General features: G+C 46.8%; 1 protein-coding gene and 1 long non-coding RNA gene across 9 annotated transcripts in view; one reads left to right on the top strand and one right to left on the bottom strand.

Moving 5' to 3' along the window:
- Positions 1-408: 408 nt before the first annotated feature.
- Positions 409-12,504, bottom strand: LOC104368156. Of its 8 annotated transcripts, none has more exons than XR_006166848.1 (6): positions 12,274-12,504; positions 3,124-3,530; positions 2,476-2,548; positions 2,057-2,181; positions 1,657-1,824; positions 409-707 (listed from the first exon to the last, which is right to left on the bottom strand). It is a non-coding gene; the product is annotated as an uncharacterized LOC104368156 (long non-coding RNA). The 8 variants fall into 8 exon arrangements; XR_006166845.1 differs by lacking the exon at positions 12,274-12,504 and having other exon boundaries at positions 3,124-3,198; positions 3,344-3,748; XR_006166847.1 differs by lacking the exon at positions 12,274-12,504 and having other exon boundaries at positions 3,124-3,195; positions 3,344-3,748.
- Positions 11,467-13,396, top strand: part of LOC104362172 (cartilage associated protein) — a 21,725-nt gene continuing 19,795 nt past the window's right edge. Inside the window, exon 1 of the mRNA XM_009968432.3 lies at positions 11,467-12,040. Within this exon, the coding sequence (XP_009966734.3) occupies positions 11,588-12,040 (453 nt within the window). The 5' untranslated portion in view covers positions 11,467-11,587. The remainder of the gene's footprint in view (positions 12,041-13,396) is intronic.

The following is a 13,396-nucleotide window of genomic DNA, read 5'->3' as shown; positions in this document are numbered from 1 at the left end:
TCCTCACTTGTCAAATACCATTAGTGCCTTTACTGTAAGAAAGTGTATCTACCAAGCAAAAGAAGCCCAAGAGAGCTGAACCTCAAGGCAAGCAGAACCAAAGGCTGCTGAGCACTGAATAGATGCATCCACTTTGAAGAACTTTTGGAATTCTCCGGCATTCCAGCCCACAGTTTCTGGTGACCCAGCCTGAAGCAGTGTTTAAACAAATGATCCAGCTTAGTCTCTGCCTGTATGCCAAAGAACAGCAATCTCTTGGCTCACGACCTGTATTTTATATACACTTGGGCCATAAAGAAATGCAACAGATGTAGAAAAAATGAAGACTGACAGCAACTGAAACATAACTATTATTTTTCCATCAACCAGTTATAAAACTATCTAACTTACAGGACACAACACAGTACCTAACAAAAAGAAAGCCTTTTATTCAGGGCAGATCAGTGCATCTTTACAAGAAAGCCACTATGATTTCAACTTACAGTCAGCATTATTACTACCAATGCACCTTTCCTGAAGACGAAATCCCTGTCTTTTACCAAATGTCAACTGCAAGAGTGCATAAACAAAACACACACACAAACAACCCACACCCATAATGGAAAAGGTCTATTTAGATTATACGTGTGTATATATAGATAAAACACATCTTCATAGATGACAACTGCATCAATTTATACTTCAGGTCCTTCTCCTCCAGGAAACAGCTAGAAAAGAATAAGACAATTTTGCTTTAGTGCCATAGATTTGAGTTTTACAAACCCATACATGACAGTTCTTGCTTTGCAATGCTTTAGCAGATGGAGACTTCTTGGTAGATCACAAAAGTGGGGTTTAGATTTGATATTATCTTCCTCTCCCAACAGTGAAATTCAGTTACTGCCAGAGAAGCACATGACAAAAAGAATCTCCGAAACACAAAGAATGATTAACAAAACCCAAAGGAGTTCCTAGATAACATACATTCCGGGTTTTGTCTTTGTTATTGACTTCAAGGAGATTATATTCTGACTAGGAACACTACAGCTCAGTTTCAAAAGGACAAAGAACATGCTTCCTTTCATGAAGAATGTCTCCAATTGCTGATTTTTCCCCAGACTGTCCTCTTTCTAACTTCTATTGCTAAGCAAAGACCAAAAACTAAAAAAGAGCCTGAACCCTTCTAAGAGGCAGCAGGGAGTAAGACAGCATACTGTTTTCCTGTGAAGAAAGTAGAGAACTGAACAACAGAAAAACAAAAGGAAAAACATCAGTAAGGGAAAAGAGGATAACCATTCCCTTTACTGATCTATTCTTAATAGCTGAGCACTTCTAAAGACAGAGCTCTGCTGCTTTTGGGACCAAAGTAAGAAAAAGTCTAAAGCACAGTCTTCCTGATGTGGGAAGATGTGTCCCCAAGAGCCACAAGATCTAATGCAGAAACATCTCTCTGTCTTGCTAAAAATTTGCACTAAGAATCATCAGCTTCAAGGGAAGCATACCACCAGCTTAACTGGATGGTAGCAGTGTCACCCCATACAAGAAGTCAGAACATGCACTATCCTTTAAGGATGCACAACAATAACCAAAGCAGGAAAAGGCTTAGAAATTACGTCAAGACAGCATTCCTCAGTGAGGAGGTGCAACGTAGGTAAAACAGTGAAATGGAGATTATACCTCATTCACACAGAGCAGACTTCAACTCAAGTCAGTCTTCCTCTTCTCTCCCCACAAAATTAGGAATGCCCTTCTGTAGAAAGTCCAGACTTTGTAGCCATCTATGCAGGCAAGCAAAAACTACCATCAGTCTGCTTTTGGGGTATTTAGGAAGTTGCAGAATTCAGCCTAGGGATGCATAATCACAATATTTAATTACAGTTTCAGTACTGATCTACATACATCAGCACATGATAAACTAAAAATCATAGTGCTTCTGATTTGGTATAATCCAACAGACCTCCAGATTTTCTTTCAGAGCATGTAAAGGTACAGCCCTCTGGGCATCACACCACATCAAAACCACCAAATGACTCGATTGAGCATCTAAGCATCCAAACTGCTGCAAATGCATACATACAATAACGGAAGAAACGTAGATGTTTTCCACCTTCATACTCATGCAGGCAAATGCTCCTGAGGTAGAAGCCACAGTATGAACCAGCCTATGGAGTGGGTAACAAAGACAGTGATCCCCTTGCACACCTGAAGACCAGAAAAGCATTTGCCAAAATAAAACGAGAGCCAAGCTCTTTTCTTTTTCTTTCTTTTTTTTTTTTTTTTTTTTTTTTTTTTTTCCAACAGTAACATGTACCAAGTAAGGCAAAAAAGATCAGTTTTCCAGCACCATTCATAAACTTATATGCCCTGGAAGCTACTTCAAAGTACCTTATGCAATGAAACTGTCGGGAAAGCTCAGCTTAAAGCAGTTGAACTCAATTACTGATCAATTTACAGGTACAGAAAATAAATGCATGCAGCCTTTCAACAATGACTTACCATTGTTATGTTATTTCCATTTAGCAAAGTCTGGTCTAGCTTTGTGATTCTTCTGCCCTCAGGTGTAATCTCACTGAAACAGCATTAGAAAAAGTAAGTAAGAACACAGGGACAATAATTCCAGTTTTGATTACAGAACAGACATAAATCTCTGCGTTAAGATGACAGTTGTTGGAACTAACAAGCAAATTAGCCACACTGCAGTGTAATCCTGATAAACTGACCCCCTGGGCAAGGAAAGCTACCTGTCAACTAAAAAGATCCATTGTACTTTTCTGCTCAGTACATAAAGACAGAGTCACCTTGGCAATTCCCTGAATACCTCCCATACTCAAAACAGGTTTCAAACAGCAACATGGCATGACAAAGTAATAAATACTTGTCCTTAATTCTGCTAACTTTTAAAATCTTTGCCCAGACCTCAAGGAAATGTAAAAGCAAACGAACTACTGGAAAGTTCAAACACACAACCCATGCAAAATTAAGGATACAAATTAGGAACCTTATTACACGTATAAGTAATGCAGCAGCGACTCTACGGCATGGCTGTCCGGAATGGGTCACCCTCCACAGTTCGAGTCCAAGGTATAAGCTATTCAGCTGGCAAGCATTCCAAAAATATAAAACCACTTTGCTTATAGAGCTTACACAGTGTTTTTCCCCAGGACGCCAAAGGTTAAGTAGCAAGACGCAGAAATAACACTCGGAATTCTGTAACGTCTTCTAACACCGTATCGGAAAACCCAGTTTCAAGGAAAGTAAGGCGCAGAAATTTAAAATCAAAATATTGCAGATTATTTTCATTTTATACTGAACTGCGATTTTATTTATAAAATGAAAACATCAGAATAATGCAACTGATGCTTACAAAAAGGTTCAGTGAACTCAAACCACTCAAAAGCAATACAGGAACTGAGCCTAAGCAGAAAGCGGACGGCCTTCAACATTTCCACCAAAGGATGCTGACAAAGTCACCAAACCCCGCTAGTGTCCCAACAACGTATCGCTCTTCCTCACGCTAGGAATGCGTGAACTCACGCAGCCGTCCACAAGTTCTGTAAATAAAAAAACAAAACGAAAAAAAATATTGAAAGGTGCAAGGGATTGTTTCATAGAACGTACATTTTTCGAACAAAACCCCTGATATTAAGGGGAAAAAAAAAAAAAAAAAAAAAAAAGGAGTAGCCGCGGGCCCGCGCGCCTCAGCCCAGTGGCGAAGCTGGAGCGCGGAAGCGCCCCGGCGTGAGCAGCCGCCATCTTAGGTCCAGGCCTGACTAATCGCTGCCGCCACCGCCTCCCGCAGTTCTGAAGGGCCGCCCGCGGGAGCCAGCCCAGCAAGCCCCGATGAGCGGATGGCAGAGCGGTCGCTCCTCTGCACCCCCGTTTTCCGATAAATGCCGGGACCACGCAGGAATCGCGACACTCGTGTTTCCTTTGGGTCGCGAGTGTTGCATGCACCCAGGTGGAGATTTAAAGAGGAAAAAAAAAAAACCACTTTTTTCCCCTCCGTCCCATCCAGACAGCGCCGTCGCCTTAGGCTGCCGCCAGTACAACCGGTACCCGGCGGCCCCGGGGTGTCAGCACACCCATCAAATAAGTCTTCTTCTCCTGTGGTGTGGGAGGCAGAGGCTGTTTAGGTTGTTTTATTTCCCCAGATTTTGCTCCTTAATTCACAAGGGGGCTGTTGCGAGAAGGATTTTTGGAAGCCCTTTTCCATATACACAATGGCCTCGGAGCACAAAACCCGCCGGCTGTTCCAACACGCTTTGCTTGCTTAATGCTACAGCCTCAAATAAAACTGGCATTTCCACTTCTGGAGTCATTGCGCATTTTGTGATGGGGCAGACCAGAGGGGGAACGGAGCCCTAGGAGAGCGGCGCTGCCCCCAGAAACACTGGGGCCTCTAATGGGGTTAGCACTCCGAATTTTCTGCTCTTGAAGGGAAACGGAGCCCTCGCCCTCGGCAGATGCTGGGGCCAGAGCAGGGAGATGTGACAGCTGAAACGCAAAGAGTAAGTTTATTTTCATTCCCTCGCCAACCCGGGGATCCCCCAAAGCAGCGCCTGGGCAGAGGCACAGATCCCTGACCCTGCTCTTCTCGCCGGACTATCAGGGGGGTTGTGCAGGCGGAATTTACGCTTTGGTCTTCCCCAGAGCAGGGCAGGAATCCCAGGCGTGTTCGATAGTCGTTTCTCCGGCTGCCGCAGGCCTACGTTACCTAAACACAGATGGCCTACTCGTCAAGCACGCAAGGCTAAACAGCAATCAGTATGATATATGTCCTTTTCTACACCCCAGCTGCAAGTCACTTGAGCATGTTGATCATCCTCCTCCTCAACAATCTTCTGTCATTATCCCACAATGACCAAAAGTGAATTTTATGTCTGGAGCTTTTAATTTATGTTAGTGAATGTTAAGTTGAATCCGGTTAACACAAAATTGTGTTTGTTTTCGTTCTTCTCCCTTCTGTTTCCTCCTCCTTTCTGTTCTCACATTAGCCAAGCTTCGGAGATTGTATTTCAGTGTTTCAGTGGGGAGAGCTACTCACTAGACTTTTTTTTTTTTTTTTTAACATTCCTTTGCATTTTTTGAAATGGTCCAAGATGTTTCAGTTGCTGAAGAGCTGAATGTGCTCTAGTTAAGGTAGATCTGAAACAGCAGTGGCCTTCCACACTCCTGGAATGAGCTCTTATGAAAGCAGGAGAGGGCCAACCAGTGTTCTCATGTGGAGTGTTCTTAGTCTTTACACAAATTGCCAAAAGAATCATGTATGTGATGGCCAAGATTTGATCTGACATGAACGTATTCCATACAAGATACCAGAAAGTTAAATTAATTTTTGTTAATGCTTCAGGAAACAAAACAAGCATGGTAACACAGAAAACAATTCCTCATACCAATTGAGGCTGAAGTGGAAGTGCAGTAACTCATTGGAGGTGGTATTCCATCTCTTTTTCTGAAATATCTGCATGGTTTTGTAATGTATCCTTTCCCCTCAGTGTGTCTAGGGACTGTTGGCATGTGGATGTTTGCAGGATCAGTTCCTATGAAGGAATTTGATCATCTAGGTTGCAAGGTTGGGATATTTATCAGTCACTTTCTTGTCAAAGACCAGGAGGAGGTGAGTGTTAGTTGAGTGTCTGTAGGAGGAAAAGCGTGATTTTGCCCTCAACTGGTTCAGGTTTTAGGGGGGAAGACCTCTGAACTGAAGTCTTTAAGTAACTTCTTTAAGAAGTTGGAGGGAAAGGTACTCGGGGAAGGGGACAGGGTATCTGCGTCACAGGGAGAAGAACTGACAGTTGCTCGAACGAAAGCCAGGCTTCCTTCATAGGAGAACTCTAACTAGAGCAGTGTTCAGCCTCATAAATACAGAAAGGACAGGAGGAGGGAGGTCAGGAGCCAGACAAAGAGATTTCTGGTTTTGAGTCATACGCTGATTATTTTCAAAAAAATCCTTTGTCTCCCATTTCAATGAAAATTATGATATTGAGTATGAACTGAAAGATGGGACGAGGAAGCAAGGACTGAGTTCAGTAGGCTGAATCAAAGAAGTCAGGGAACTTGTTGCAGAATTTAGAAAGGACTGACCCATGAAACTGAAGCTCTCTCTCAGAGGAGGAACTTTCAACAACTTCTACCTCTGAAGTTGCAGATTTGTTACTGAACTACAGAAGACATTTCCTAAAAGCCCTGGAAGCAGGCAGGTACGCAGCTACAGCCTAGTGGGTTTAACATCAGTACTATGCAAGGCTCTAGAGATTTTGTGAAGGGAAGGATTAATCAACAACATGAAGCAAAGTAGACTGAGTCCTACATGCATACACTAACGATAACTCATGCCTGACTGTCTGGCATTTTAGTGAGAGTAAATGACAGATACATTTTCTATATACATGAAATACTGTAGCTCGAATCTGCCAGGAATGTTTAATAGACAGTGCCACAAAAATAAATTTTTTTTTAAGGTGGAGATACTGGAGGATTAGTACAAGGTCTGGGATGTGGGTAAGAAACAGAATGCTGGCATGATTGAAATGGGATGCCTTACAAAGCCACTCAATGGGAATTAATAATATTATAGGCATGAGAATTAATACCAGGGGACCTCTGAAAGAGAAAAGAGTCTGTATATGATCAAGGATGAGTGACAAACGTGGTGTGATTTGGGGGAAAGCGGGCAAAAAATGGCATGCTACAGCATAATAGTATGTTTATTGATTGATGTTTTAAAAATTCTGATCCACCTTGCAGAAAAATGGATTCAGAATCTCTCACTTCCGTGATTGGAAGAGATAGGCCTTGGGCAGGCTGGTTTTGAGGTGGAGGAAGATAAGGACTTGGAAGAGCTTGGCTGGGCAGGCTAACAAAATCAGGCTTCCAAAAAGTAAGCCTTGTTTTGGTGGATTGGTTTTGAGCCAGTTCATTCATGGGTTCTGTTTGCCAGGCAGACATCTGCAGAAGACAGCTACATGGGCACTCAGAGAGACTAGCAAGGGGGTGGAAAAGAAGCTCTTGAAAGTGGCAGACTGGGACTTCTCCTTTTGCTTGCCCTGTTTGCTCATGGTGTTTGGAGTATTCATTGAACCACTGCACTACACGCAGTCTGACTTGGAGACTGTCAGAAAGGTGAAAAATAAGGAGAAAACACCAACCATTTAATCTAAAAGACTGTGTTGGCACAGGAACAAGTGGGTATGAGCCGTCTGTGGACATGCTGCAGATTGCATACGAGAAACCACTAGTTGCAGAAAAGCAAAGTTCTCAGAAAGTTCAGCTTTCAAATGGCAGTAATTCAGAGTGAATTTGGGGAGCTTCAGATCAACAGATCATACAGCTAGCCTGCCTGTCATAACAGGAATTTAACATGATTTTTATTCACCTGAAATGAAACTACTAAAACATTTAATTAGGAGTAAAAAAAAAAGTTTTTTTGATACGTGTTTGGTAGTGATAAGAGGAGTAGCCTAAGGAAAGGGGAACAGCAAACACAGCCCTTCATCATATGTAGTTGCTCATACTTTTGTCCATTTATGTAAAACACATGATTTTGATTTGGTAGGCATTTCTATGTGCTTCTCAGGTTCTACAGGACATAAGTGAATTGCACCTTATAAAGGAGACTTTTTCTTGCCTGAAACAAATTCTGGAATTGGGTTCACTGTGATCCCACAAGGAAAGTACTAACCATAATTCTTTCTTTTCTTCTTAGCCTTTTCTGACTTACAAGTCTCTAGCTGAATAGCAGCTAGATTTCTTGCGTGGGTTGGCTTGTTTGGTTTCTCTAGCACTTTGAGTTTAAACATATGTGGGGGAAAAATGAGGAAATTGCTAAAAAAATAAAAAAAAAAAAAAAAATGGAACAGAACACTAAAAACATTGATGCAATAAATGATAAAATCCAGAGCCAGGAACAGATTAGAAACAACTGAACTAAAAAAAGCTCCACAGGCATAACATCTCTAATTTTAGATTAAATTCCCCATTTGTCTTCTCAGGTTGTTTTCACTTTTCAGTTCCTTGTTACACAAGTATTTTTCGTATCTGTGGATAGACAGTTACCAGTTATGAGAACACAGAAGAACTTTAACACGGAGTTAAAAAAAAGTTAAGTCTGTGGATTTCTGTCTGAATAGTTTAATTTAAAACCTCTGTATGCCATAGCTTGGGTGTCTCAACATGATTTACAGAAAAAACATACAGAAAAAAGGGGGATTCAAAACATGTTATCACCATCTTCATACTGTGTCAGCCGTAATAGCTCTAGCCCACAAGAATCCTATTTTTTAGACCTTCCAAAAGAGGGTTTGCTGCTGACATGCACCTGGGGAAAAGTACTTTCAAGGTATTACACTGCGTACCTAACTGAGAATGCCCTTCTCTGATGAAAAAATGTGCTCTAAATCGCCCAAGAAATTTGAGTGTGAACAGCGAGAAAGGAGGGGAAACAATCTGAGCATGAGAGAAATTCTTCAGCTCACTCGTGAAAGCATTTGTGCGTAAATTGAGGCTGCCACAGAAATGGAACAACTTGCAGGCAAGAGAATTACAGGCACAAGTCCCTGTAAGCCCCTGGCCGGTTGCTGAGGAGGCAGGTGCTCCCTTTACTACCGCAATGCCTGACCTGTCACGAGAATCCACGTCTTCTCTTGATGCTACAAGGTTTTGGAGCTATTAGGTCTGAGTAAACTCAGGCCCTGTGTCACCATCCATCAGGCCATACATAATCTTACTTCACTTGGGGCAAGGCCCAGCTTTTCTGCACTTGGCATCCTGAGCAGTTCTGCAGATCGCCTCTGACTTTGTGCAGGGGGTGACCATTGTCTCACATGTCTTCTCAAGGGCTCGACTATCTTCCAAACTGCCCTTGGCTTAAATAGAGGCATTTCCGACTGTGTTGTAGAAAAGAAAAAATTGTGGGTAGTGGGGAAGGTGCTGTGTGTGTCATGGACTGCTCACACTCCTGGTCACTTTTGTTTGTCCCAGCCAAAACCAGCACAGTGCCCCATCCCTGGAAACATTTAAGGTGGAGAGACAGCTCTTTCTTTGGAGAAGCAGAAGGCTTGTGTTCTGACAGGAAGACATTTTGGCAAAACTGGCCAATAAACAATTAAAACCCAATAAAACCCAATTAAAAATAATTAAAACCCAGTAAAAACGCTATTAAAAAAAACAATTTTAAACCCCCAAAAATGCTCTCCTCTCTTCTTTGGCACTTTTGAGACAGCATGCAGACTCCTGCACCCCATTCTGGTCTCCTTGGGGCAGGAAAGATGCTGACATACGCGGTGGGGGCCCAGCCTGGTGCCTCGGGGCTGGCGAGGGGCCGGGGCACGTGGGACACACGGACAGGCAGAGGGAATGGCTGCGGTGCAGCTGGGAGGGGAGAAGGCTCAGCCCTGCTCTGGATGCTGATCCTAGATGCCAGAACGCTGGAATTGTTTTCCTCACCCAATACCCTGTAGAAAATCATCCTGTTTCTCTCCCACACGCATGTCACTATTGCTAGTTTGGCGATTCAGAACAGCAAAGGCCTCGTAGAAAAAAAAAATATAAAATAAAATACTGATAGTTGATGCTGAACCTGGGCAGAACAGGAAAAACTCCTCTCCTTCCTCTCACACAGAAGAAGAGCGAGTTTTCCCATGGAAGCTGCTAACAGAGTGTCTATATCTGCTAACTGCAACTCGACTGCTGTGCCCCCTGGTCCCAGGTGGCTCAGTGAGGCCTTATATTATTTCCCTGAGTGGGGTCTGAAGGCTGGAAGGGGTACAGCTGGCAGCACCGTGTTGGCCCACAGACCCGGCGAGTGATGGTCCCCGAAGGGAACAGCGAGGGCCTGCTGTGGTGCTGCAATTCTGCCCCCCTTGCCTCTACTTGCTGGGTTGCTTGGTGCGATATCAACCCTCCCCTCCTCCTGAGCCACATACCATCGGGGGGGGGGGGGTAAGGACTGCTAATGGCACGGAACCAGAGCGTTAAGGCACCCCTTTGACGAGCCTGGCTCCTGCTCTCCCTATAACAGCCTCCTCGCAGCCCACTACACCCGCACCTGGGATGTGGTCGAAGGAAAACAGTAACAGAATTGCACATCCATCGAGCTCTTGTGCATGTGGTGAAAAACACCAGAGCACTTCATTATTTGAGCTGGGCCAGAGTAAAAAATATCTGACAAAGGTCAATTATCTTGGACCCTATAAAGAGCAACCCAAGTGAGACCCTTTGAGCTCTCCTGGATCGCAGCGGGCCTGTGACCAGCATCTCCCCCCACCTGCGCCCACCATTCCCCAGGGAGGTGGAAGATGCATCTCCCAGCCTGCTGGCCAGCACCAGAGGCACAGACGCTGCTGACCGCCACGCTGGCGTGACAAAAAGGGGGTGGCTGGTGGCTCTACAGCCATTGCCAGGTTGCGGCTGACGGCCACGTCCTGAGCATGGAGGCTTCGGAAGGAGGATGACCAAGTCCAGGGTGAGAGAGGAAGTGGGGGAAAAGCCCAAAGCGGAAAGAGGAAAAAGGGTGTCCAGGGAAAAAGAGGAAGGGGGAAAAAGCCCAAAGCGGAAAGAGGAAAAAGGGTGTCCAGGGTGAGAGAGGAAGGAGGGGAAAGCCCAGAGTGGAAAGAGGAAAAAAGGATGTCCAGGGAAAAAGAGGAAGGGGGAAAAAGCCCAAAGCGGAAAGAGGAAAAAGGGTGTCCAGGGTGAGAGAGGAAGGAGGGGAAAGCCCAGAGTGGAAGGAGGAAAAAAGGATGTCCAGGGAAAAAGAGGAAGGGGGAAAAAGCCCAAAGCGGAAAGAGGAAAAAGGGTGTCCAGGGTGAGAGAGGAAGGAGGGGAAAGCCCAGAGTGGAAAGAGGAAAAAAGGATGTCCAGGGAAAAAGAGGAAGGGGGAAAAAGCCCAAAGCGGAAAGAGGAAAAAGGGTGTCCAGGGTGAGAGAGGAAGGAGGGGAAAGCCCAGAGTGGAAAGAGGAAAAAAGGATGTCCAGGGAAAAAGAGGAAGGGGGAAAAAGCCCAAAGCGGAAAGAGGAAAAAGGGTGTCCAGGGTGAGAGAGGAAGGAGGGGAAAGCCCAGAGTGGAAAGAGGAAAGAAGGATGTCCAGGGAAAAAGAGGAAGGGGGAAAAAGCCCAAAGCGGAAAGAGGAAAAAGGGTGTCCAGGGTGAGAGAGGAAGGAGGGGAAAGCCCAGAGTGGAAAGAGGAAAAAAGGATGTCCAGGGAAAAAGAGGAAGGGGGAAAAAGCCCAAAGCGGAAAGAGGAAAAAGGGTGTCCAGGGTGAGAGAGGAAGGAGGGGAAAGCCCAGAGTGGAAAGAGGAAAAAAGGATGTCCAGGGAAAAAGAGGAAGGGGGAAAAAGCCCAAAGCGGAAAAAAGGGTGACCCCAGGGGCGTCTCCCACCCCGGCAGGTCCCGGGGCCTGCCCCGTTTAGCTTCCCCCAGGGGACCCCTGAAGCGCAGTCTAGCCGCACGCTGCCCTCCCCTCCCCAACTTTCCCTCCCGGCCGCGCACCCCCGCCCCGGGGCGGAGCCGTCCCCGCCGCCTCCCCCCGGTCCCTCCGCCGCCCCCCCCGTCCTCGCCGGCTCTCCCCTTCTCCCCGCGGCTGTGGCCGGCCGAGGCGGCCGAGGCGGCGGGGATGTGGCTGGGTCTGGCGGCGCTGCTGGCGGCGGCGGGGGCGCAGTACGAGCGGTACAGCTTCCGCAGCTTCCCGCGGGACGAGCTGATGCCGCTGGAGTCGGCCTACCGCTACGGCCTGGACCAGTACAGCACCGAGAACTGGCCCGAGAGCGTCAGCTACCTGGAGGTCAGCATGCGGCTCTACCGCCTGCTGCGGGACAGCGAGGCCTTCTGCCACCGCAACTGCAGCGCGGCCGGGCAGCCCCCCGCCGCCGCTACCCCTTCGCCCCCCGCCGCCTCGGGGGCGCTGGCCGAGCTGCGGCTCCTGGCCGGGGTGCTGCGGCGGGCCCAGTGCCTGCGGCGCTGCAAGCAGGGCCTGCCCGCCTTCCGCCAGGCCCAGCCGGGCCGCCAGCTGCTGGAGGACTTCCAGCGCCGCGAACCCTACAAGTACCTGCAGTTCGCCTACTTCAAGGTGAGCCCCGGTCCCGGGGAAGCCTCCCCGGAGTGCCGACCTCTCGCCTGGGCCCCCCCCGAGCAGGTTGCGCTGGGCCGTCGCCTCTTTCCCCATCACCGGTTTAGCCGCCGGTTGTTGGCCGCTTCACCTCCATACGGGCCTCGGTCTCAGCCCTCCCGCGCTGCCAGCCCTGCACATCATCATCATCATCATCTCCCCGGCAAGTCTTTCGGCCCCTTCCTCCCACCCACCTCACGTAACCCACAGCGGGACCACCGTGTGCCTTGTCTTTCCCCCTGCTTGCCCACATAGTACCACCGTCCAGCTTGCTCTTCACCAGTTTTTCTGAAACTCATCCAGCACATCCCTTAGATCAGCCCCTCCCAATCCTTCCCAGACCCCCAGCCACTGGACCCAGCCTTCTCATCCTGTAGCTGTGCCTTTCCTACCCCTGCCCCCCTCATCTTGCCATTCGCCTTACTTTCTTCTAACCTTCTCTGAAACCTTTTTCAGAACCTGCATGTCACCGCTCTGCTATCACAAGCGTTCTTTGCTGCTTCCTCTCCCTCGGCGTCTCCATCTTCCTCGCTTGCTCTCTTCTGGTCCAGGTCTTTCAGGTGCAGCAGCCCCCAGCCTGGGACTCGCAGATAGCCTGATGCCTGCAAAACACCAGCTTTGTTACAGCCACGGGATGGAATAAAGCAAAAATTGGCTGCTGAAGCGTGCCACTCATGCTGGCTCTGGAATGGTATTTACTTTTTGCTCTTGGGTCAGCCAGGACTAGGGACACACACCTCTTAACAGATTTCATCGCATTTTTCTAGCCTCTTGTCATCCTTCTGTCTAGGATCTAACCAACAATTTTCTCCCTCCTTCTCACCTTCATCTTCTTTTCTCTAAACCAAGGTCCATCCTTCATGCCATCCCCTCAGATACTGCAACTACTTGCATTTCAAATAAACGGGACATCAGTGGGGGGAGAAAACAAGCTGAGTTCTTTGGATAGATTGTTTTCCCTTATAGGGATTCACTCCCAGCATATCCCAGTATACATTATATAGGGTTGTATGCTTGTGCATTGTTTTTGAGGTTGCTGCTTGAAAATGGACATCTTAACTGTTGCTGTGTCTTATTTGTGGGAGTGCTGTTTTCTCATGAAAATAGTCAATGGTTTTCCCAAATTACACAAACAGATGCAGGGAAATGTGTTCTCATAAAACAGGAACAGTATCCACATGCACAGCATCAAACCAGCATAATGGTGTGCATTTAAAGCCATCCCTAAGACTGTACAGAAGAACTTAAGGTATCAAACAGAGGATATCTCTTTTGAATAACAGACTGGGCAGGCACTCTTTGCATTCTCAAAGCCAT

The sequence above is a fragment of the Tyto alba genome, unplaced genomic scaffold (assembly GCF_018691265.1).
Source record: "Tyto alba isolate M040663 unplaced genomic scaffold, T.alba_DEE_v4.0 Super-Scaffold_46, whole genome shotgun sequence".
Taxonomy (NCBI): Eukaryota; Metazoa; Chordata; class Aves; order Strigiformes; family Tytonidae; genus Tyto; species Tyto alba.
The sequence above is the reverse complement of the archived record's forward strand: the minus strand, read 5'-3'. Positions and strand labels throughout refer to the sequence as shown.